Below are 25,799 nucleotides of genomic sequence, written 5' to 3' on the forward strand. Positions count from 1 at the left end.
TAGTGTTGGGTGAGGTAAAAATTACAAATATAAATAAATATATAAAGTATATAAATAAAACACAATATTTGTATAAATACAAATGTCAGCCCTTCAACTAGACCCACTGTCCCCTTGACTTAAGGCCATGTATCCCCAGCCATACACAGTCCCTCCATCTCTGCATTCAAAGGCTTTTTCTTTCCTTTTTTGCTGCAACCATGCAAAAAGTTGATTGTTTTTTGGAAGCTCCCAGGCCAGGGATCAAATCTGAGCTGAAGCTGTAACCTATGCCACAGCTGCGGCAACACTGGATCCTTAACCCACTGCAGGGACTCTGAGGGCTTTTCCTTAGACATACGGAGCATGAAATCTGCAAAATGCTGGCCCCCCTCACTTCTTTCTCCTGGAAGTATGGCAAGAAAGTAACTCAAGCATAATAAATTGTGCAGAGTAAATGATTTTCTCAACACATAAGGATTTAAGGATAGTTCACCACCAGATAACTCTGCTACCTAAAATTCATAAAAATGTTTGCTCTTTTCAAATGCAGATCGCTAGCTAAGCACAAGATCTGTGTATCTTCTAAGATCCACGTGTGTGTGTGTGTATGTATATATATATATATATATATATCTTCTAATGTAGTTGATCTGAGAATGTACCCAAGGAGTTCCTGTTGCGGCACAGCGGGTTGAGAACTTGAGGATGCAGTTTTGGTCTTGGCCTTTCTCAGTGGTTTAAGGATCTGGTGTTGCCGTGAGCTTCATGTGGCATAGGCTGGCAGCTGCGGCTCCAATTCAACCCCTAGCCAGGGAACTTCCATATGCTGCAGGTGTGGCCATAAAAAGAAAAAAAAATGAAAATGTATCCAGGTAAAATATGCAAGGTAGTTCAAAAATAGGAAAGCTTTAAATTGCCATCAGTCTCTCTGTAGCTGCAAGGCAGATGTCTCTCTATCAGACAGGTGATTCCTGTCAGCTGGATAGCAAGGCACACGTCAGTGGGAACAAACCAGTTTTGCCAGTTTTTAGTTTCCAGATCTTACTCAGATAATGCCAAGTTTCAAGTGCTGGAAAGTGACAAATTGTGTGTTATGGTCATTTTCCTCCTTTCTTTTTAAATGAGAAAAACTTGCTGGTTACATCTTACTTAGCCATTCCAAAAAAAAAAAAAAAATTCTAATTGTATTAAAGAGTAGGAGAAAGAGACTAATCCCTGCCTTCCTCATTTATGTAATTTTCTTTCATTGTACTCAGAAAGATCCCATGTATCAATATGAAGAGAATAAAGAAGTGTATAAGTAAAAAATGAAAAAAAAATAGAAAAATGTATTCATCAGCATAGTACAACATTCCTTGGTAATTTAACCTTCGTTGCAGAAACTTAAAATTTAGATTCTGTATGTTTATGGCCAAAAGGGGGCACTCAGGGACCAGAGGCTTGTAACTACTCTATAAAAACACTACCATAAAACTACTATTCAATGTTTTCTTCCTATGTTTCAAGTTCTTCACATGGTTGTCATAGAAAGGTCATCATTTAAGTCCAAGGACAAGAAGCATGGTATTGATCATGGCTTGATCTATGTCATTTTTCCCTGTCAAGAGAACAGACCCTGTTTTTGCTTTGCAATTTTTTTCTCCTAAATGCAAAACCTAGGGAAAGTTTTATTCTCTTCAAATATATTCTTTGTCTAGCCACTTGCACTGGCTTTCCAGCCAAAACGGCCAAGACAGAAAGCAGAGTTCTAATGGAATTCCGATTGTTAAATATTCTCTCTGATGGATAAATCCATCAGTGTTTTCTAAGAGCTCTATTATTTTTGAAAACATTCATTCATTCACTGATTTAGTCACATCACAAAGATTTATTAAATGGGTAAGGGTTGGGATTACAAGGGTTATTAAAATGGTACTTGCATCCAAAACTTATAGCATGTGGGGGAGCAGAGAGCAGGGCAGGCAGACATAAATGAGAATTGCAACCACCTATGGTACACTATGATGGAGTAATGTACATGAGACTAGAGCAGAGGAGGAAAGGGACAAAGGTCTCTTGAGATTAGGGAAGGCTTGATAAAGGAGGACATTTGAGCTGAAACTCTGAGTAAGAATGTGCTTGGGGAACAGAAGGAGATGGGCATGTCAAGGAGATGGGCATGTCAAAGGGATGGAACAGCATGAAGCAGTTTGCTATGTTTACACTGGGGTTTGCCTAAATTCTCAGTGTAGCAAAAGCCATTGTTAAATACTAGTGGTTAAGAAATGATTTGCTATCACTTATATGTGGAATCTAAAAAATGACACAAATGAACCTATCTACAAAACAGAAACAGAATCTCAGACATAGAGAATAGACTTGTGGTTGCCATGGGAGAGGGGGAGGGACTAGGACAGACAGGGAGTTTGGGGTTGGTAGATCCAATCTATTACATTTAGAATGGATAAGCAATAAGGTCCTACTGTACGCACAGGGAACTATATCCAGTCTCTTGGGATAGACCATAATGGAAAATAATGTGAGAAAACAAATGTGTGTGTGTGTGTGTGTGTGTGTGTGTGTGTACATGACTGTGACTGTGTCACTATGCTGTTCATCAGAAATTGACACAGCATTGTAAATCAACCATAATAAAGAAGAGATTTGCTTCTTGTCAATATCAATAAATGGCCAGTTAATGAGTGCTTATGTTGTATTGATATGAACAATTATTATTTCCATTGTCTATATTAAAGGTCAACCAGTGTTTTCCGTAAAGGGAAAATAACAAATAGTTTAGATTTTGTGGATCATACAGTCTCTGTGGAACTATTCAAGCTCGATGTAACACAGAAAGAGTCATAGAACATCAGTAAATAAATTTGTGGCTATGTTTCAGTAAAATGTTATTTATGGACATTGAAATTTGAATTACATAATTTCTATGGAGTATTTCATGTGAAATGGTGTTCTGCTTTTAATTTTTTTTCAATCTTTAAAAAAAGTAAAACTCATTCTTAGCTCACAGGTTTCACAAAACAGGTTCTTTTGTTTATCCCCTAATCTATACTGTGAGGAAGGGTTGTTTCTAAACAGAGAAGCACATTTTAATGAAGACTGTCTTATTAAGCTTTGTCCCCAGCAGAGAGCATATTCAAGTGAAGAATACTAGTGAATCTTCCCTCTTATTTTCTGGGGCTGCTCTTGGTGAAGAAGGTACCAGGATGGCTGCAGTGGATGTTAGCACCTAGCCCGGCACACAAACATTCAGCATGAGTGCAGAGAGGTAGCAGTCCTTCTGCCTATCAGAAATCAATAGCATTGCAAAAGAGCTATGAAACCATGATTAATAAGGTCCAGAAGCACTTTTGAAATAATAAAAACTAAACCAGAGAAAAAAAAATAAGGAACACAGCCAAACAAAACTCAATCTTCCTCATCTAAAGCTACACTTTATTTTAAAATGTTTTTGTATATCCTACTTAGATGGTTAATATAAGCAGTGACAACACTTCTCAGTCATGCCTGGTGAGTGGTGGGTCACCCTGTCCTGTCTTCTATTACCCCAGGAGAATCTGACACGGGACCATGAAAGCCTTGTGGCTACGCCTCCTCGGGCTCTACGGGACCAAGCATTTCATCTACGCCGTTCTTAAGGAGACAGGAAAACAATCATATTACACATGGGACCTTTCTCCTGGAGGAAGCAGTCTTGCCAAACCTAAAGGGTTCCTAGTCTCCCATGATGGGGGACTGGTCTTCTGGCCCCAGGGGCTACCTTAGCTTGGGGATAAGGCCCTGAACCCCTGCTCCACGACTTACGTAGTTGATCCGGAAATGTCTACAGGCCCAGTCGTCCTGCTCTTCCTCTGAGATCATCTCCACCGTGATGTCTCCATAAGCTATGGGTTCTTCTGTGAATGGCCAATAGTGGTCACATTTCACCTGAGGGGACAACAGCACATCCCTTTAAAACAAACAAGTTAGGGAAGAAGCAGTCTGTGCTTAGAGAATGCAAATTATTTGCCTCTGAAGAATCATATAGGATTTTTGTGGGGATAAAGAATGAAGCACAAGGAAGCTTCTTTTGTTATTTTTCTTTTTAGGACCACACCTGTGCCATGTGGAAGTTCCTGGGCTAGAGGCTGAATCAGAGCTGCAGGTGCCAGCCTATGCCACAGCCACAGCAATGCCAGATCTGAGATGCATCTGCAACCTACACCACAACTTGTGGCAACATTGGAAACTTAACCCAATGAGTGAGGCCAGGGATTGAACCTGCATCCTCAGGGATGCTTAGCCTGCTGCGTACTTAACCTGCTGAGACACAATGGGAACTACGTAAATGGAAGTTTCTGTACCCAGTAATCACTTAATCCATGGTAGTGACGGGTGCAGGTTTTGCTGCTTAGTGGGGCAGAGCCCACTAGGCACTTACCCTCCTTTTCTCATTACACTGAGTAAGCATGACAATAATCTGAGATTTCTGTTGCAGGACCATCTTCCAAAAGTCATTTCTGGTTTCAGGCAGTGGCCCCTGTGTGGCAATATATTCCTGAGGTGAGTTGTATCCCTGAAAGATAAGTGAGAGTGTTGTCACCTCGGAGCCACAGTCAACACCAGATGCTATTTCACACAAATGAGAAAAACTGAAAATTTACTGAGGATAAATCTGGCCAAGGATCATTAATCTGTGTAGTGTTTTGTCCTCTTTTTCCATTAAAGAGGCAGTCAACTGACTGTATAAATCCCTATGATTTTAAACATTATTCTTGAGACGCCTGGAAAATCACACCCACATCTTTTTATAAGAACGACCACTGTCTTTAGAGATATATTTTTAAAGCACAGGTGCTCAGGTGGAGCCTTTTGAGTTTGGTTGCCAACACTGAAATTTAAACACAAGAAAGATGATGTTTAGTATAACTATCTACTTTCACTTTCACTAGTCTTTTGCAAAGAAATTCGAATATAACTCATCTCTGGGCTTCTTTTTTCCCTATTATTTATTCTAAAATGGAATAATGGAAACTGTTCTTTTGAGTTGGATTGCTTGGTGGAGAACAAGCAATTCTATTGAGCTGTTTGACATATCTCTGTAGCCATGCAGTGTTCCTCTGGCTGGGCTACAATTTGGAAGCATGATTTAAAACATTTTTTATTTTGTTTACATACAGGAATGTAGTTGGCATTGATGTAGTCTGCACCTTCTTCTTCATTCATGGAGACTAATCTCACTCGGCTAAAGTCATCTATAAAAGATAAGGAGAAAGAAAATATAAAATGTCAAGGTGGAAGGGTGCAGCCACTATCAAGAACAGTATGGAGCTTCCTTAAAAAAACTAAAAGTAGAGTTTCTATATGATCCAGTAATCCCACTCTGGAGGTGTATTCAAAAAATATGAAGATTCTAATTCAAAAGGATACATGCACCCCAATGTACGTAGCAGCACTATTTACAATAGCCAAGTCATGGAAACAACTTAAGTGTCTATCAACAGATGAATGGATAAAGAAAATATATCTATAGATATTACTCGGCCATAAAAAGAATGAAATAATGCCATTTGTAGCAACATGAATGTATCTAGAGATTATTATACTAAGGGAAGTAAAAAAGAAACAAATATCACATGACATCACTTCTAGGTAAAAATCTAAAAAAAAATTGATACAAATGAACTTATTTACAAAATAGAATCAGACTCACAGACAGAAAACAAATTTGTGGTTACCAAAGGGGAAAGAGGGGGAGGGATAAATTAGGAGTTTGGGATTAAGAGATATAGGGGAAAAAAAAGAAAAATATAAAAAATATTAAAAGAAGAAAAATCAGAGTGAAGGAAGAATTTGTCAAGATAATCTTGTCCTCAATATCTGAACCCAATATCAAATCAGTCGGTGATAGGGTAGGTAGACAACACTTATTACAGCTTGGTATTTTGGCCCTACCTCAATGTTAGTGCCTTATATATTTAAGCAAATACATAAACATCTCTCTCAACCACTATATCCTCCCCATCAGCTCTCCTGTCCTTGGAAGAGTAGTCTCCAGATTTTGCAGGGGATTGTGAAGAATATGTACAGGAACTAAAATATCTGGTAGGTTGAGTGGAAGGCTATACAATGTAGCCTAAACTTGGGATTTCCATTTCACTCAGGGACATCCAAAGAATTCACTAGCTTTGGGAAACCCAGAGACAAGAAGATGAAGTTGATGGGCTTTTTGTAAATGGACTTCAAATGAAAAAAGTAAATGCTGAAATGTGTACAGATGTAAGGCGTATAATGATACTACTACCTAATTTTGTCAAGAACCCTTATGAAGGAGGGAGTTCTCTTTTCAGAGCTTTCCACTTTCCCCTTCTTTCCCAGCTCCCCCTAGAGTGCAGCAGAGAGGAAAGTTAAATTTATGCTGGAATGTATTTTAATCATCCAATAAAAACGTTATACTACTTTTTTCTTTGAATGTTGCTTTTATTACAAAAATGCTAAAGAATGGCAGAACTTGCCAGAAATAAGAAAGGGGGCTTGTTCACACCTTGCACTCCCTTTCCATCTGCCTCCTTCCACTGTTAATGAATTGATGGAAAATAGGTCGTGAGAACAAATGATCTTATCCCTAATTTGCATAAGACTTTTTGATCTCCAAAGGACCAAATAGTCTTTTCTCTTCAGATATGATTCATGTAAAAGCATAATAATTATATCTTCCCACACAGGACAGAATCTAAAGACATCCAAGCAGCACCAATGCGATCAATGCAATCGCAGAGATGGCCTTGAGGAGAAAGACCATTACTGGCCCTGGCCAGGGACTGGTGAAACTGATTAATCTGCAATAACATTCCCTCAGCCTTTGGAAGACACGAGTAGGATCGGCACTACTGACAATCTTACATGGCAGGATGTTTGTGTAACGGTTTTTACATCGGTTCAATGGAAGGTCTGCAGCAAAGTGTGGAATATCCAGTCCAATCAACTTCAACTCCTGTAAATGACAGAGAATAGATTTCAGATTCCTGTATATTGTGTGGACTGGATTATTGTTCGTATTGGCTTATGGATTATTTTCCACTTCTTGTCTGTGATAGAATGATCACAATTGTGACCCTCCCCCCTTTGCCTTCATAATGCTGCAGTAACTCCCTTTTAGGACACAGGGTACTTCTCCTTCCTACTGCTGTAACCTTGCTTTTGGCCAATGAATTCAAGTAGAACTCATGCCCCATCAGAAGCTTGAAATATGTTTGCTCAGCTTGGTTTGCTCTCTTGTGCTCAAGCCATCAGTGTTTCTGCATGAAAAGAATATGCTCAGGGGAAGCTGCTGGGCCCAGGATGAGAAGACACAGGGAGCAGACCTGACTGACCATAACCTGAATCAAAACTGCCTCAGCTTTCCCACCAACTCAAGTGTGGGAAAAATAAACATTTTAAGTCACTGAGATTTTGAGGTCGATTCTTATATAGCTTTATTGCAGTAACAGCTGACTAAGGTCATGCATAAATACTTTGGAGAGCTAAGTGATCCCTTGGAGAAGGTGAGAATTATGGGCATCATAATGGAAAATTTGAAAACAGAAACAGGTTTCAGATTTTGAGAGGTACAGGGTAACTGCAGTTTATGCAGTTTGCATAAATATTTCCTATTCTATGAGGAAATGTAGGTAGGTATTTCTTCTAAAGGCAATGAACTTTCAAGAATGTAGTAAAAAAAAGAGAGGAAGGAACAAGTAGGGAACATTCTCCACATCACAAGATATAGGATTGACAGTCATCTGGTAATGAAACCCCCAGAATAAGGTTGAAGCAGTAATGGGAAGTCAAACCCTTTAGTGAAAATAAGAATATTCAAGTATCTGCTTGGGTGTATCAGTACTCTTATAAATTCTACTTTCAGAAGGTGCACTGATATGGGAATTTTAATATAAACAGACAATCAACACATTTCCAAAGGTTACTGGAAGGGGGTTTCTAAGCTGCTCTGTCATGTGTCTGATAAGAAACAAAGAGTTGGAGTCAGGCCCCCTGGATTTCCCTGGGGGCATCATTTACACTGTGGTCCATGTAAATATTGCTCCCTGGAATTGTGCAGTACACAACCAATGCAGCAGATCCTGTACAAATCCGAAGGCACCATTGGTAAACAGCACACATAACCACTTATAAATGAGGTGACATACATAGTATGCATTTTTCTGTAAGACTATTAAGTGAAGAAGCAGAGGCAGTACTTGTTAGAAATTTTATTTACTCATATGGGCTTCATGATTTCTCCCAATTTTTACTTCAAAGAATCAAAAGCTGGAGGAATATTTCACTGGGAGAAGAATTCTGGAGTGTCTTCGAAAACTTTGTGGGGAGTTGGAGCTACTGGATGATGTTTTGAAAACGGAACAGGGATTTTTTTTCTTTTTTTTTTTTTTTTGAGCCTTTTTGTGTCTTGATTCAAGTGCTCATGCAAAGCAAATACTTTCTACCCCTAGTTCTTGGGACTTCTACTGCATCCACATGGAAGTTCATTGGTAGCTTAGTATGTATGCTTCATGAAATGGATATGTAAGCTGCAGTCAACATGGATGAACCGACCTAAATTGTCCAGATTTCTCTCTTCCTTGGATTTCTCATCACTTTTTGGGTTGTCTTTTTCTTTCTTTCTTTCTTTCTTTCTTTCTTTCTTTCTTTCTTTCTTTTGGGCCGCACCCTGTGGCATATGGAGGTTCCCAGGCTAGGCGTCGAATCAGAGCTACAACTGCCACCCTACATCACAGCCACAGCAACATGGGATCCAAGCCGCATCTGCGACCTACACCACCGCTCACGGCAATGCCAGATCCTTAACCAGGAACTGAACCCCCATCCTCAAGGATACTAGTTGGGCTAGTTACCGCTGAGCCACAATGGGAACTTCCATTTTTGGCTTTTCAAACTCACAAAATCTCAAGCACTTGGCCCAAGTCGAAGCCAATCTGAAGACCAACTATGCTGATATTGATCCTCAATTCACAAATTTAGAAGTTTTTTTTTTTTTTTCTATCTCAGGCAAAACCCCTGCTTGCTTAATGCCCTTAAACAGAAGCTTATCGTTTTCCCTCTATAACTGGTTTTTCCATTGTAAAGTGTTGTTAAAGGCTAATTATATTGTTCTTGTAAGAGATAAAACTCATTTTTAGTAAACTACAATAAAATCAGTGTTATTTTTAGGTGAACTCCTTTTGGCAGCTATCAGCTTACTTAAATGATGCTTCTTTGGAAAGTGCCTTTATAGATAGTTTGCCAAAATATCTGGCTCTTTTTGGTGGACTGCTTATAAAGTGTAGGTCTTGAAAAAGCAATTCAACTTTCTTTAGCATTAGTTTATCTATACTCTAATAATTTTTCTACACTTCACTGATGTGTAGTGACTATGAGATGGAATAATTAAATTCAACAAATATTAATGTAGCACTATTGATCATGACTGTGAAATTTTGCTTTGCCTGGCTCCATCATTTCTCCTTTCTTTGCCATGTGTGCTAACCCAACAATTCCCCCCCTCACCCCAAACCCCCTCTTTGAGGACAGACTGATTAGCCACAGGAAAATGTCTTGGGTACAACAGGAAGCAGACTGAGGCTGAGAGCTGGGGTACATATGGAAGCAGATGAACTGATAGAACTTTAATTGTGCGTTGCCTCCCTGCTGTAAATGCCCCTGGTTGATAAAAGAGGTTTAATTGGCTGAACACTGTAAATGTAAATTGCCAAAGTTAAGTTGCAGAAAAGCAGGAATGGGCATGTATACACAAAATGCCTTGCAATCTTTTGTAATTTAGCCTGTCACTAAATGGAAAATCAAATACTAAGTTTCCAGCTAAGTAGCTTTCCAGTTATTTTCTTTCCAAACATATGGAAACTCCAGAGGCTTAAATCTTCTTTAAATCAAAGCATGAAGCCATGGCCTGAAACCAACATAAGTCATTTTTGAATTTTCGTTTGCCAGTTTTGTTTCTAATATAATTTATTATTGTAGTTTTTTTCTCCTAGGTTACATAGTCATACATACAGTGGGTTGAATGCAGATTCCTCCAAGGATCTGTTCACCGAAACCCCCAGAACCAGTGAATGTGACCTTATAGAAAGAAGTCTTTGCAGGAGTTCCTGTTGTGGCTCAGGGGAAACAAATCTGACTAGCATCCATGAGGACGAAGGTTCGATGCCTGGTCTAGCTCAGTGGGTTAAGGATCTGGCGTTTCTGTGAGCTGTGGCATAGGCTGCAGATGCGGCTCGGATCTAGCATTGCCATGGCCCTGAATAGGCCATCGGCTACAGATCCAATTGGACCCCTAGACCTCCATATGCTGGGGGTGCGGCCCTAAAAAGACACAAAAGAAAAAAAAAATTTTGCAGATGTAATTAAAGATCATGAGGTAAGATTGTTCTGTAATATCTGGGTGCATTCTGAACTTAATGACAAGGTTCCTTATAAAATGGAGAAGAGGACTAGGCCATATGAAGATGGAGGAATTGATAAGAGCCATGCAGCTACAGGCCAAAGATGCCTGGAGCCACCAGAAGCTGGAAGAGGCAAAGAAGAATTCTCCCTTAGAGCCTTCAGAAGGAGCATAGTCTCACTAACTTTGATTTTGGACCTATGGCCTCTAGAATTGTGAGAGGATACATTTTTGTTGTTTTAAGTCACCAAGATTGTGGTAATCTGTTGTGGAAGCCCCCTGGGAAACTAATACACTCAAGGAACCTAGTGGCAGTCTGTGTTATGTTGGTTGTGTTTAATGCATAGTCTTGAAAAGCAGAGCACAAACACATGCACTGTATTAGTCCACTTGGGTAGTGATAACAAAATACCATAGACTGGGTGGCTGAAACAGAAATGTATTTCTCAACGTATTTCTGGAAGCTAGGATGTCCAAGAACAAGGCAGGTTTCATGGTGAGGCTTCTTGTGATTTGTAGGTGGCCACCGTCTTGCTGTGTGCTCACATGAACTCTTTGTCATACGGTCATATGGTGGGGTTGGGGGTAAGAAAGAGCAAGGTCTCTGATGTCTCTTCTTATAAGGGCACTAATTCAATCATGAAGGCCCCATCCTCATGACCTCATTTAACCCCAATCACCTTCCAAAGGCCTCCTCTCCAAATACCATCATGTTGGGGGTTGGCCTTCAACATATGAATGTGGGAAGTGGGGGGGTACCTTCACTCCATAACATGTACCATCATCTTCTGAGATTAACACAAGCTGTATTCTGACTTTAGAGTCTGTAACAATGTCAGCAGGTGATAAAAACTTCTTTGCTTTGGAATAAGGTTAGACATTAGAGTCAGGTGAACTAGGTGACCAGACTATGGAACAAGTCAGGAGAAATGATGTGACCCACGGTGTTGACATAAGAGGTTCCATCTATGACTAGTGAATGTCCAATGGGATTGGGCAATGGCTGGTTACTTTTCAGGCAAACATAAAGGGAGAAAGAAGAAAGTATTCAGAACAAGATATTTAGTGAGGTTCTATTTTAGTTCCCTAGGTCTGTCATCACATAGTACCACAAACTGGGTAGCTTAAAACAACAGAAAAGTATTTATTGTCTTATAATAGTGAAGGCTAGAAGTCTGAAATCAAGGTGTCAGCAGGAACACAGGCACCTTTCTTTCCTCTATCTCGCTTCTAATGGTTTGTCGGCAATCCTTGGTTTTCCCTCACTTGCAGATGCATAAACTCCAACTCCAACCTCTGCCTTTGTCATCACATGGCTTTCTCCCTCTTTGTCTCTTGTCTTCACATGGCTGTCTTTTCATAAGGACACCAGACATATTGGATTAAGAGCCCACCTCACTCCACTATGACCTCATCTTAATTACATTTGCAATGACTCTCTTTCCAAGAAGAAATACTCTATTTGTATTTTCAAATTTCCATTCTGAGGTACTAAGTGGTTAGGCCTCCAATATATCTTTTAGATGACACAATCCAACCTATAACAGGTATTCTGAGGGAAGAATAGGATGCTGCAACCTAGCCATGTGATGGAAGACTGGAGTTCTGTCCGTCTTGGACATCAACCTCAGGACAGCTTGGCAATAGCTAGTAGGGTCCGAGGCCCTAGGTTGGGATTTAGGGGCAACCTGCCACTGGACAAATTCTAGTACAGGCACTTGGAAACAGAGACCAGTTCTAGGCAACAAGGAAGGAGCACAGAGAAATCAGGTCTGGGAACAAAGTCCCTTGGTATGAGAATTGTTGGAGAGGGTTTGATATGACTTATTTCAGCAACACTACAGATAGACCTCCAGAGAACTGGACTGAAAAACCAGTAAAAACAGCTGTACATAGAAGCTGCTACCAAAAATCAAGGGTCACCTCCTATGAATAATGTAGCAAGTAGCATAGTCTTGTTTTAACCTTGGCAATCACATTACCAAACGAAAGTGGTGAGGGCTTTCCCTAACATCCCAATCTTACACACAGCAAAGAAACTAATGAAAAATGAGCAATATGGGCTATGTCTTGTGGGCTTTCAGATTTCAAGCTCTAAAGTCTGGCTTTTCAAAAGATTTTCTTTTTTTTTTTTTTTTTTTTGTCTTTTGTCTTTTTGTCTTTTGTTGTTGTTGTTGTTGCTATTTCTTGGGCCGCTCCCACGGCATATGGAGGTTCCCAGGCTAAGGGTTGAATCGGAGCTGTAGCCACCGGCCTACGCCAGAGCCACAGCAACGCGGGATCCGAGCCGCGTCTGCGACCTACACCACAGCTCACGGCAACGCCGGATCGTTAACCCTCTGAGCAAGGGCAGGGACCGAACCCTCAACCTCATGGTTCCTAGTCGGATTCGTTAACCACTGCGCCACGACGGGAACTCCTCAAAACATTTTCAATATGAGACACAGGAAAGGAGTTGAATCTAACACAAACCTCCTTAAGAAAAGGTGTATATTTTCATCAGAAGAATAATCAGTCCTTCCAGTAGATCCAAAATCAGATGCAGAGTGAAAAAAGGAATGTGTTTAGTGAATGCAAATTAGCAATTCATAATAGCTTCATGTAGGACTTAGAATATCAGTAATACATGTAAATCTAGACATGAGTTTCAATTTGCATAATGCTTATAAATGATGTAATTTCTGAATATGAGCGTGATCTTTCAATGTCAGTATCAAAACGAATACAAGTATTAAGCATTAATATAAACAGAACAAATAACTGTTCAGATACTGGATTTAGCTAGTCCAATTGAGTCAGCTGTCTCTGTACCCTCTTGGGTTCCCATCAGAGCAGGAAACATTTTTTTTTTTTTCCTTAAGCCTCAATGAATTATTAAGTTCAGGGAAATCTGAAGACTACCATGTTAACCTGAAATCAGGTATGGGAGCTCAATGGGTCTTTGAAAACAGATGAGGTGACCCCGACCCTGAGCCGGAGGAGGTGGGAGTGGGGTGGAATTGGGGGTTGGCAATGGGAGGCTGTCAAATGACAGTGGAAGTGAGTCAGATCACTGGGTCACTGCCTAAACAAACGTCAGTCTAAAACCTACGATCTGAGCCTGTGATTTAAAACAGACTTCTGGAGAGTAATTTGCATTTTCTCATCAGAACAGAGATACCACATCAGGATTTGGCACCAAATAAATAACATATCTGGCCAGTAATGTTGTAAGAATAAAGGGATATGAAAAAAGCATTATAATAAATCAAAATGTTAAATATGTCTCCAGGTCATGGGGTGATGGCTAATTTTACATTTTAGCTAGGCTATAGTGCCAAGCTGCTTGGTCAAACATCCATCTAGATGTTGGGTGAAGGTATTTTTTAGTTACAATAATGTTTATATCAGTAGACTTTGACAAAGCAGGTAACTCTCCATAATGTGAGTGGACCTCATCCACTTGGTGGAAGGTCTTAAGAGAAAAGAGTGAGGTCCTTGAGGAGGAAGGAATTATGTTTCCAGGTTGCCTTTGGACTTGAGTGGCAACATTAGCTCTTCCCTAGGTGCCCTACAGATTTCAAACTTGCCAGTTCCCATAATTGTGTGAGCGATTCATTCAAATAAATCTCTCTGCATAACTGTCTATCTCCTATTGCATTATCATATATAGGATATACACAGTGTAATACCAATATAATTACAAGATATAATTCTACAATAATCTTATAATAATATAATTCTATAGTAATATAAATAATATATATTAGACCTGTGTTTATGCATGTGTATATATATGTATAAATGTATATATAAATAATGTATATATCTCCTATTGGTTTTGTTTCTCTGGGAAACCCTGACTAATTCATAAGAGTTATAAAAAGTTTGGATGTATCATTGCCCTACATTTAGTCCAGTGTCTCTTGATGGAATACTGCTGGCCTGTGACAATTCTTTGTGGTGTGGGACCATCCCACTCATGGCACAATATTTAACATCGCTGTCCCTTTCCCCATTAAATACCACCCCCAAGTCAGTGTGACAACCACACGCTCCCAAACTCCGCTTAAGGGACTGCTTGGCACAAGCCCAGTTGAGAATCACTTTGTGTTCAACCTACCCATTCTATAGATGAAGAAACTGAGGTGATGAGAAATTGTTAATTTTTTTCAGTATTAATTAATGGTAAATAGTGGTGAGGATGCAGGTTTCTTAACTCTCAGTTTGGTACATCCCTATCTGCCTTATAAATCCTAGGAAATAGGCTCAAATGCTTTGTTATATCTTAAATATATAGAAGGCTTCAGCAGATTGTAAACTGAACATGTAGGCATAAAATTGACAATTCAACTTTTCACATTCTTGAAGCATCTGAAGCTAGGATCGAATCACTTATTGGTTGGTTGTCCCAGTGTCCTCTCTTTGTTTAGGAATAATGCCCTCCCTCTCGGGTTTAGCCATGTGGTTTCAGTAAGAATTGTCCTGTTCTTCCCTGATTCTTCCCTCCCTGGCTGCAGTGGATGAGAGAGGACATCACAACCCATGCCAGCCAATCAGAACCTTCCCTATTATTTTTTGAACACAAACAAGAGAGTCAATAGCTCCCTTTGGAAACTGAAGATGTGATGCTTAGGAGACAGAGGTTGTTGGCAGTCGTGTTTTACACTATGAGAAAGAGGTTGGTTTCTATCCAGAGAAAGTGAGGCCAATATATAGAGAGAAGCAGGAATGAGAAATAAAAAGAGGGGGTTGGAGTTCCCGCTGTAGCACAAGGGGATGAGCAGAGTCTCTGATCCCCGGACCAGCACAGTGGGTTAAGGGACCCAGCATTCGCACATCCCTGGCATAGGTTGAGACTGCAGATTGGATCGGATCCCTGGCTTGGGAACTCCATATGCGGATATGCGGGGGAGGGGGCAAAAACAGTAAGACAGGCCACTCTGCAGGGGTGTGGGTTGTGGCTCCTGGTTCCATCCATTCCTGAGACTGAGCTCCTCCCCTGCTCTCCTCCTGGTAGAGCTATTCAACCCTCCCTTTGATGATATAATAGATCTTAGTTACCCTTTGAACAAATTTCCTTTTTTTGGCTCTAAACTAGTTTGAATTGTGTTTCTGTCATTCACAACTGAAAAAAAAAATGTTTTTCTTTTGACCACAAAATGATTCACTGAAATTTTTTTATACTGATGTAATTCAGAAGCACAGTTATAGTTACACGGGGGTTTGATGGTGTGAACTGGGGAGTACTCCTAATCCTCCCAGCAAAGACAGTGACCCTGGCTGTGCCACCAAGGTCATGCCATCTGGTAGGAATTAAGAGACTGTGGTTTCAGTGAGGTTGCAACTGTACCTACATTATAATTTTCAGCACCATTATCAGAATTATCTAGACATTTATTTTCCTTTGAGTTTGGGCTTATGTTCTTTTATAAAACAAATGTTTTTTATAAAACGTCCCCTCCTTTCATTGGTATACTTTTTGAAACGCCATCCTCCAGAGATCTCCATTTCCAAGTGACTTTCCATTCTCTGAGCTACAGCATTTGGGGTAGCATTTATAGTGTCTTGTGCACCTGCGTACCATGGATTACTGAGCCAGGATTTATGTGGCATTTCTCAAGGCACAGGTAGTAGTTAGGGTTTTTTTTATTGGATAATGTATAATAGTCTTCTCATCCTTAAATTCCCTGTTAGAATGAATATCTACATTAGGACTCCTGCTGCTTTTTTCAGACCAAAGCTGTCTGTGGCTGAGGAAGGGAAAGAAGAAATGGATATGAGTAATGAGGAGAAAGCAGATACATTCTACAACCTGGTGTTTCACAGGAAAAAGCAGCTAAGGGGCTTTAAAAAAACTACATAATTTAGAAAAAGTACTTTATCTTTCCTTTCTTCCTGGTCTCTCTGAATCAAGGATCACCTAAGCCTTGCTATAGAACCTCAAAGGATGGGAGGTTAGCCAGACTGTGTTCTGAACTGTGAGAACCTGAGGACCAGTTATATGCCTCAGGCTGCTGGATCTGGACTTATTCATTTCCATCTACTCTGACACATAGTCTTGGACTCAAAGAAATACGCACCCTTCAGAAAAAGAAAGTGATGCTAATTTTGTTCTTTTACACAAAGGATGTGTAACTCTCTTTCTCCAATTTCCCGGAGAAAAGAAAAGAAGAGAAGAGAAAGACATATGAGGAGTTCCCATTGTGGCTCAGTGGTAACAACCTGACTAGGATCCATGAGGACTTTGGTTTGATCCCTGGCCTTGCTCAGTGGGTTAAGGATCTGGTGTTGCATGAACTGTGGTAAAGGGTGCAGTTGAGGCTAAGATCTGGCATTGCTGTAGACTGGCAGCTACAGCTCCAATTCGACCTGTAGCATGGGAACTTCCATATGCCGAGGGTACAGCCCTAAAAAGACAGAAAAAAAAAAAACCTTACTAAGTAGAATGCCAAGAGCCTTATAGCTGTCAGAGGCTCTAGGCTCTTCTCTGCCCAGAAGACAAAGGAGTTTGTTTCATCCACTCTTGACCCTTACTGTTGCCAAAGTAGCAGGAGGAACACATGCCCCCACTCACTGAACATGAAATTCCCTGAAATCCCCTGAAAGTGAAATTGTTCCAGATCCCAGTCCCCAACTTGCTTTCCCTCCTCTTTCCACCCCCCTGGTTTTCAGTGAGGGCTTCTCCTGCTAACATGTTTGTTCATCCTGGTACTTGCACCTGTTCTCTCCTTTGCTTCATTTGTGTCACCCCAATCCTGACCTACTAAGGTTGACATCCTTGCTCTGAGCCAGCAGACTAGACACCCTGAGCCCAGTTACCATCCTGCCTGCTATGAACCCCACCACAAGCCCTGCCCAGAGAGCAGGGAGAATGACACCAGTACAAACCTGCCCATTCCTCCCAGTCCCACTCCCACAGAGGCTAGGAAATATTTTATCCACTCACCTCAAATTGAAGAGAAAATTTATAGTCAGAATCTTTGGCCATATCCTTGATATAGGCATCGAAGTCATCTAGTTGAACCGGGCTTGGTCAAACACAAAGAAAAGCATGTTTTAAAAATCCCGTTGATAGGTATCATAGTGTTTAGCACTATATTCCTCCAACATGAACAATTTTCTTGGAGATATCTTACTTAAAGTTTAGCCCTCATTTTATTTTTATTTATTTATTTAGGTTAAAATTACCAGTAGGCTTCCTTCTGCGTGACTTTTATAATTTCTAACAACCCATTTTTTTTCCCTCAAATTTCGTATGGTGAGAACTGTCCTTATTCCTGACATGTTTTCTGTGGTGCATTTTCTTAGTGGTCATTACCATCCACTGTGTAAACATACCAACACATAATAGCTTAGCTATTTTAATATATTGCCTCTTTCTTAAACATCCCTCCTATTTAAAAACAAGCAATCTTTTTCAATTTGAAAAGTGATCATCATGAAGCATATTTTAAATGAAACAGGAAGAAAAACTTACTTTGTCAGTTTCCTCTTCTTTAAACCATTTTTACTCCTGAGAATTTAAAAAAAAGGAAATTTATCTGAGCAAAAGAATTGATTAACGTAATGATTAAATATGATGAGCTTTAAATAATTACATCAAGCGCCTCTAATTTATTTAATTTTTATTAAACATACCTCAGGTTTGTTTAATTACTTTCCCTTAAATGAGATGATAATGATAAAAATTGCATATTCATTTTAAAAACTCTATTCAATTTCAAGAACAAACTTGCAATTTATACTTCAGATTTGCCAAAAAAATTAATTCTAGAAATATAATTTCTTGCTCCTAGTGATTAAGTTGGTGAGGTGTTTTGTAAATATATAGAAGTATCTATGGCCTGAATACTCCAGGTTCTCTAGGCAAGAAAGAGAGATTTGGGGAATAAAGGTGAGAACTGATGGGGGGGTGGATATGCTGGTTTCTTAATTAAAGACTAAAATAATCTCCTCAGACATTTTCTTTGGGAATATGAATTTGTGCTATCAGTGTTGTCATGTGTCTTATAAATTCTACCATGACATCATTCTTATTCAGTTTTGAACTAGTTTTTAAGCCATCTGAAGAATTGTACCTGCTTGTCCCTAATTCATTACTAGTCTGCAAGCGCAAACACATGTAAAAGTAATATATGTTTCAGTTAATTACATTTTTTAGGGTTTTTTTTTAAGGGTAATTGTTTTTACTCTTTTTTTAAAGGGTAGTTGCTTTTACTCCTTTTTTTAAAGGGTAATAGTTTTTACCCTTTAAACACGTATCTTACATGCAAGATAGCTGACCTAAGGTAGCTCATGCTAAGATAGTATCTGCTGAAAGGCTTCATTATCGTATTCATATTGCCTGTATAAATGATATGGATACTTGATTGAGTGTGACGATATTTATAAGTAATTTTCAAAGGTCTTTAAATATTGATGGAAGCATGCAGATCTTCAAAACATACAATCTATAGTAAACAGCCAGTTGTGATCTGAATATTCTTACGTGCCAAAATATTTATTTATATTGAAATTTGTGAATGTGTGGATACCCCTGCTTCTAGAAAAGCCTTTAGCAAAATGAAGCACTGCTTCCTCTGGGCTTTCATAACACTTGGTTCATGGAGGATTTCTCACGTGATCTGAAGGTCAGCTATATACATGCTCCATGCTAAACTGTTGTTTGTCCCCAGAGCTGAGTACAGTTAGCAGAATACTAGTGGGTGGCCAGTAAATGCTTATTTAACAGAATTGACACAAAACATCTTTGTTCTGCTATCCTCACAATTTTTTACTTAGTGATTCAAGTAAGAATTTGATACTAGACTTGGGCTCATGAGGACCCACTGGAGAAATGGGACTTGCGAATGGAAAGGAAGTAATATCCATAAAGGCAAGTAGTATTTCTGGTTTCCTTTCCTAGTTTCAGGTAGTTTTTATTTCTTCTTCTTCTTCTTCTTTTTTTTTTTTTTTTTTTTGCCCACACTTGTGCCATAAGGAAGTTCCTGGGCCAGGGATCGAACCCATGCCTCTGCAGTGTCCTGAATTACTGCAGTGGGATTCTTAACCCAGTGCACCACAGTGAAAACTCCCACTTCTCTGTCTTCTTAATTCTGAATGAAGACAATCCATTCAATAATACTTGCCCTATTTTTTCTCCCTCTTTTGGTTTTCCATACTTGGGATTTAAAGGGAATAGACATTCTAGCTTTTGCTTCTCCAAAATCTCCCCTCCCCCCAAAACCCCAAAAAACAAAACAAATCACTGTCATACTGCACAGAGCTGAACCACATAGGCATTTGGGAATCTAAAGACATACCTCTGGAATAATTTTTTACTCAGCTCTTGTGATGGTAATTTAGTTAGTGCTAAGAATCCTACATTTATTTCCTCTCGGAGGAGCCCATTACTTTAGTGCTTGATGAAAGCAGAATGTTAGCATAATAAGGAACAGTTCTGGTAAAGTCAGGAGGCTGCCAACATATTTTGTGATTCAGAGTGAAAGTAAAAAAAAAAAAAAAAGAAAGAAAACCACAAAACCTTTCCTATCCAAACAGACTTTAAGGGAAACTGGAAGAAACAAATGTATGTGGGAGGGTGACGCTGAATAAATTCAGTGCTGAAATATAAACCCGCTACTATTCAGCTGCTGTGTGGAAACCTGATTCATGGAAGGAGGCACTATTTTTTTTTTCTTTCAATCTCATTCACAGATTGAATAAACATTAAATAAAATGTGAAATTGTACCACGTGTTTTGTATGGCTTATTGTTTTAAGTGTATGTCTTCATGATTTGTGCCCAACTTTCATTGTTCTGGTTAGATCTTGCTGAATTCCTGAGGATTCCAAAGGGTTCCTGCATCTTAGGACTGTGAGACACGACAGACTGAATTATGAGCAACATTTTCCCGCATTTTCCATTGTTTCCCAATCAAGGGAAAATTCACTTTTAACATGTAAGGTTTTGCTTGCGATTTTCACTTCAGCACTTTATGAAAAGAGCTCGTGTTTGTGTGCATGCTACAGTGAGCATTTTGAGTGCTGTTTAGAACATCATGTTGTCATTGCAAAAAATTTTCTGGGAGTTCCCATTGTGGCGCAGAAGAAATGAACCTGACTAGAACCTATGAGGATGTGGGTTTGATCCCTGGCCTCTCTCCATGGGTGGATTCAGTATTGCTGTGAGGTGTGGTGTAGGTCGAAAATGGGGCTTGGATCCCATGCTGCTGTGGCTGTAGTGTAGGCCAGCAGCTGTAGCTCCTATATGACCCCTAGCCTGGGACTTCCATATGCCATGGGTGTGGCCCTAAAAAGACCAGCTATTTTTTCTAAATAGCTGATAAATCACACCCATCTGACATACAGTATATACAATTACAGGATCATGCCCTTCTTTTTCACTTCTCTTCTCTTGCATTCTTTATAAGCTCTTTGTCGTTATGACCGTCTTGGAAAGCCAGACAGAATGGAATTCATTCCAATAAGGAATATGAGGCAATGGAAGAGGCATGAGGTTTATAATGGTTAAAAACAAACAAAAAGAAAAACCCAAACACATAAACTCAAAAACCTCTAAATGACCCCAATTTCATAAGCATTACTTACTCATCATCTAAATCATCAGCTAAATGGAAATCATTTAGAGTTAGTCATTCTCTCAATAGAACATGCAAGAAACATGAGCAAAGCTGAGCAGTTTAAATATTGCTTGAGGCTTAAAAAGCCAACTGTTGTGGACGTTGCACAGGGTTGAGCATGAGGTAACCGTGATAATAAATAAAGAGAGTAACACCACTGAATCCAGATAGAGCTGGTCCAAATGGGATGATTTTCTCTGAATAGGAAATACCTATCCAAGCAGACTTTAAGGGAAACTGGGAGAGCATTCAAGTCAGAAAGCATTCGAGAGCATTCAAGTCAGGAATCCTGGCAGAATATAATCCTGAACCCAAGTCACTGGGGCATCTGGGCTGCACATCGGTCCTGCCATCACCCAGAAACAGATCTGCACAGCCCTGTGAGGGAGAAAGAGCCTCCGGATTTCCATGCAAACCATCAGAGGCTTTTAGACAATCTATAGGAATCTATCTTCTCAAGAGGTTAACAGTTTAGAAATATAGTTGGGCAGTGAGTTAAGAAGCGGGGGTTGGGGGGTGGCTCCATTATTTGTGGCAGTTGTTAACAGGGTGCGTGAAATATGGAGACAGACATGACCTGAAGGAGAATTAAAAGAGACTGTTTAGCAAATGAAAGCAGGGGAAAGACGAAGAGAAAAGTAGCAAAGAGTAGGGAATTGGGGTGGCTTTGTGAGAGTACTGAGTTTTGCTTGAAGGAGCAGGGACCACGAATTTCGCCTCTTTGTATCTGACATAACACAAGTCTAGGGCTGAAAATATCGTTTATGTTCAGTATATTTTCATTGGTTAAGATGTGCCAAGTTTACTGGAGTGCAGAAAGCATGGAGCTCTATCTTTTGCCTTCTCTTTTCACCTGAAGATAATCATTTACAGTCTCAGGACCATTCTAAAAACTATGTACCATGCTAAGAATCTGACTGCAGTGGCTCAGGTCGCTGAGGAGGTGCAGGTTCGATCCCTGGCCCAGCACAGTGGGTTAAAGGATCTGGCGTTGCTACAGCTGTGGTGTAGGTCGCAACTGTGGCTCAGATTCAATCCCTGGCCTGGAAACTTCCGTATATTGTGGGTGTGGCCATAAATAAATAAATGAAAAGATAAATAAATAAAATAAAAACTACTGAAAGGGTTTTTTCTCCCCTCACGATATTTAATCAGTACTATAAATAGCACTGAAATTTGAACATGTCTTTATCAGGGAGACCTACTACATGCAAACAAGCATAGGGGTGCCTGATAAAAACTTTAAACAAACTGTGGAAAACAAGAAAGTCAGAGATTTAATCAGAGAAATGAATATAACATTATATACATTTTCTTTTGTCTTAATTGAAATCTCTGGAGGGTATGGTAAGGGTATTGCGTACAAGTATTCTAATGATAGGTGGGATGCTTGAGGGTGATTAGGAGATGTTAAGTTCAAAGTAAATGTATATTTGAAAGTCAAGATGGAATTTATGGGTTCTGCTCATACCTGAACACCATTTGATGTTAAATACTTAAAATATGCATTGACAATGGTGAAGTCAAATGTTGGAGATTGCTATTAAGAATAAACTTAGAATGATGGTGAGTGGGTCCTCATTATTTACTATATTCCTATGGTTTTATTACTTACACATTAGTGTCTGCCATGTTTCAAAAGTTTTTCATCTAGCTTTCTTGTTAAAGAAAATACACATTCTGGTATTAACAATCTCCACTGTGAGAAAGTTCTTTTTTATACCTCTTCCATTGCAACTCAAAGTTCTAAACTTTGCCCACTGTATTTCTTCTGTCTTCAGAGGAGATGAAGAACATTTGATCAATTGTCTTTTTGAATAACTCTCCAGGTTGCTTTAAATCTTGAACTTTTGCCCCTTCTTCTTCTGTGAACCATTCTTTCCCGTCTATGAACTATTTTTACTGCTTTTTCTTTCCTGAGTCCTTTTCACGTTGTCCATGTTTCTGGATCTGTCAGTATGTAATTTACTACCAAAATGCCATGGACTAATGCTTAAGGACAATGACTTTTCTTCCCCCTCTTTGGGAAAATGATACCTTTTTTCTTATGGCTCCGAAAAAGAAATCGTCTTTCTAGATACTTTAGTTTCATAATTCAAGATCATTATCATGCTCTGTAAAAGCTGAAAACTTAGCTACAAAACAGAAACAGACTCAAAGACATAGAGAAGAAGAGGTTGCCAAGGGGGAGGGGGTAGGAGATGGGATGGACTGGGAGTTTGGGATTAGTAGATGCAAGCTATTACATTTAGAATGGATAGACAACAAAATCCTACTGTTTAGCACAGGGAACTATATCCAATTTCCTAGGATAAACCATGATGGAAAGGAATATAAAAAAAGAATGTACATATGTATATAACTAAGTCACTTTGCTGTACAGCAGAACTTAGCATAACATTATAAATCAATTATACGTTAATAAAAAAAAAGATTAGCCAAAAAAGAAAACTGAAAAGGATACTATTTGAGATTTGATTATTAAAATGATTTAAAAGTCAAGAAAATAAGAATTTAAAGAACGCTTCTTTTTAGAGAGGAAAGAATAGATTTCAGAGACATTTAGAACCTGGATTTTCTATACAGTTGTACGAAGTTAAAATAGTTAATCTCCTTACACTTCTATTTCCACATCTGTAAAATGGGGCTGATGATTCTCTCTACTGCGGGGACAATTAAATAAGAGGAGGATACAAAGAGGTTTGCACATGGTCATTCAATATTCATTGAGTTAGCATTATTATAAACACATGAAGGTCCCAAATACAAAGTATAGTATTTTGGGTTACTCCACATGAACACATTTTTTCCTTCTTGGAAATATGGAGCTAATGGCGTCATTTACAAAGATGAAAAGCCAATGGATCGACTTGAAAAAGAAATGAATAACTACCAATAAAGGGAAGAAAAGCTTGCCAAGAACATTACAAGGAGAAAATTTAATTGGGAAAACATTATAGTCCGCATCTTGGTATCATGTGCTGCTATAATTCATTTCAATACATGATTACTAATAGTACATGCTGTTAAACACATAAAATTATTAGAAAGGATTTTTCCTTTGGTTTACTTATTGAAAGCTGACTTTTAAAGACTTTGTGTTAGGTAAACAGTAAAAAAAAAAATCACTTACCAAGGATTAATATAAAATGCCAAAAGATAATCAGTCCAAAGACATGAGGGTAGCAGGGTTAAGAAAGCAAATATACTCCTACGCCTGTGAGCATTAATAGATAACAGATGTAAAGATGAAAAAGTGACAAGAGTTAGTAATACAAACTGTGAACAGAGATCAGTAAATTACCTACTGGGATCACTTAAAATGACAAACACCTTAATTACAATTAAATATTATTCCATTCTGTGAAATTTAAACATGATGACTTAAGTGCTATAATATTTCCAAAATCAGTTTTATTCACATGAGGACTTATTGTAATCAGATATAGTTCTTTCAGCTTATTTGTGTCAATTAGTATGCTATTAGGTGATTACATTTTGCATTCAGTTCAATGAGGCTATGAAATGCCTCATTAGTTATCTTGAGTCTTGTTCTTGGATATTACCCATGCGATGCTTAAGCCTATTTTTAGAAATCTCCTTAACATCATTTAGGTAGCTGACAGCAGCTTGTGTAAGGAAATATAAACGGCCAGTTTATGTATACTGATTCTGGTAAAGATGCTTTCAGTTCACATTCTCATAAAGCTATGTGTGACTTTTTATAACATTTTAAATTTAAAATAATATATTTCATCGCCAAAAAATAACCCTTAAAACTGAGGTGTGGAAGGACATCCAGGTATTATTCATTCAAGATAAGTAGCTCATCAACTCTCTAGTTCCTAATCTACTTATACTCAGATGAGTGGGAGCAAAATTATTTAGTTTCACATTAATTCTCATTTAGACCTTGATTTAAAATGCCTGGTTTGAGAGTTTCTACTGTGGTGCAGTGGGTTAAGAATCCAACTGCAGAAGCTTGAGTTGCTGTGTAGGTGTGGGTTCAATCCCCAGCCCAGCTCAGTGGTTAAGGGATCCATCATTGCCACAGCTGCAGTGTAGGTCACAGTTGTAGCTTGGTTCTATCTATTGTTATTCTGAGAATTAGGGGGAAATGTTGTCACCTTGTCACTTTAGTTATTACAAATCTCCACTGAGATATGCATTTTCAGGCAGCCAAAAAAAAAAAAAAATCTAGTGCTGGCAAAACTGTGTTTGCCCAGTTTTTCTCAACTTACTAGAAAGATCCTGAAATAAATTCTCTTTTGCCTCAGTTCTACCATAACTGGTCTCTCAAAAATTCTATAAATTGTGACCAGTTGTGTAGTTAATCAATCAATAGCTCTCCTGAGTCACAAGTACAATGGGAACAATTCTTAGATTGGCCCCTCATCACCGCTCTGGGACTGGGCCTTTTTTAAGGGTGAGTAAAGCAAGAAACAAATAACAGTGAGTCAGTCTTTCACTCTTGGGAAGAATGCTAATTATATTTGAAAAAAATCTAGAAATGTTTTCTAACTTTTGAAACATCAAGAGTTTAGGGGTTTCTTGGAGTTCCCTGGTGGCACAGTGGTTTAGAGATCTGGCATTGTCACAGCTGTGGCTCAAGTCACTGCTGTGGTGGAGGTTCTATCCCTGGCACTGGAACTTCTGCATGTTGTAGGCTGTCAAAAAAAAAAAAAAAAAAAAAAAACAACCCAAAACCAAACAAACAAAAAAAACCCAAAACAAAAAATTGGATTAATCATATTTGAATAACAAAATTCTATTCAGGTTGAAATTTTAAGATAGCACATGTCT

At 38.9% G+C, this 25,799-nt stretch overlaps 1 protein-coding gene across 4 annotated transcripts in view; it reads right to left on the reverse strand.

The window, feature by feature from the left end:
- The window catches only part of PTPRO (protein tyrosine phosphatase receptor type O), a 241,700-nt gene that overhangs the window by 12,007 nt on the left and 203,894 nt on the right, over positions 1-25,799 (reverse strand). For 2 of the 4 annotated variants that reach the window (XR_014803817.1, XM_084956710.1), the window contains 6 exons: positions 17,853-17,888; positions 17,322-17,403; positions 6,862-6,952; positions 5,137-5,213; positions 4,400-4,534; positions 3,784-3,906 (listed from right to left, as the gene is read on the reverse strand). Coding sequence is in view for 2 of the 4 variants with exons in the window: in XM_084956710.1 (XP_084812836.1) it covers positions 3,784-3,906; positions 4,400-4,534; positions 5,137-5,213; positions 6,862-6,952; positions 17,322-17,403; positions 17,853-17,888 (544 nt within the window). In the remaining 2 variants the exon portion in view is untranslated. Of the gene's footprint in view, positions 1-3,783; positions 3,907-4,399; positions 4,535-5,136; positions 5,214-6,861; positions 6,953-17,321; positions 17,404-17,852; positions 17,889-19,290; positions 19,363-21,966; positions 24,214-25,799 lie in introns of those variants that run through there. The other 2 variants (XM_003126453.5, XR_014803816.1) reach the window with 2 other exon arrangements.

Source organism: Sus scrofa, chromosome 5 (assembly GCF_054392235.1).
Source record: "Sus scrofa isolate SSC_HxYL_T2T_F1_AM1 chromosome 5, Sscrofa_HxYL_maternal_Yorkshire_Landrace_v2.0, whole genome shotgun sequence".
In the NCBI taxonomy this organism is placed as follows: Eukaryota; Metazoa; Chordata; class Mammalia; order Artiodactyla; family Suidae; genus Sus; species Sus scrofa.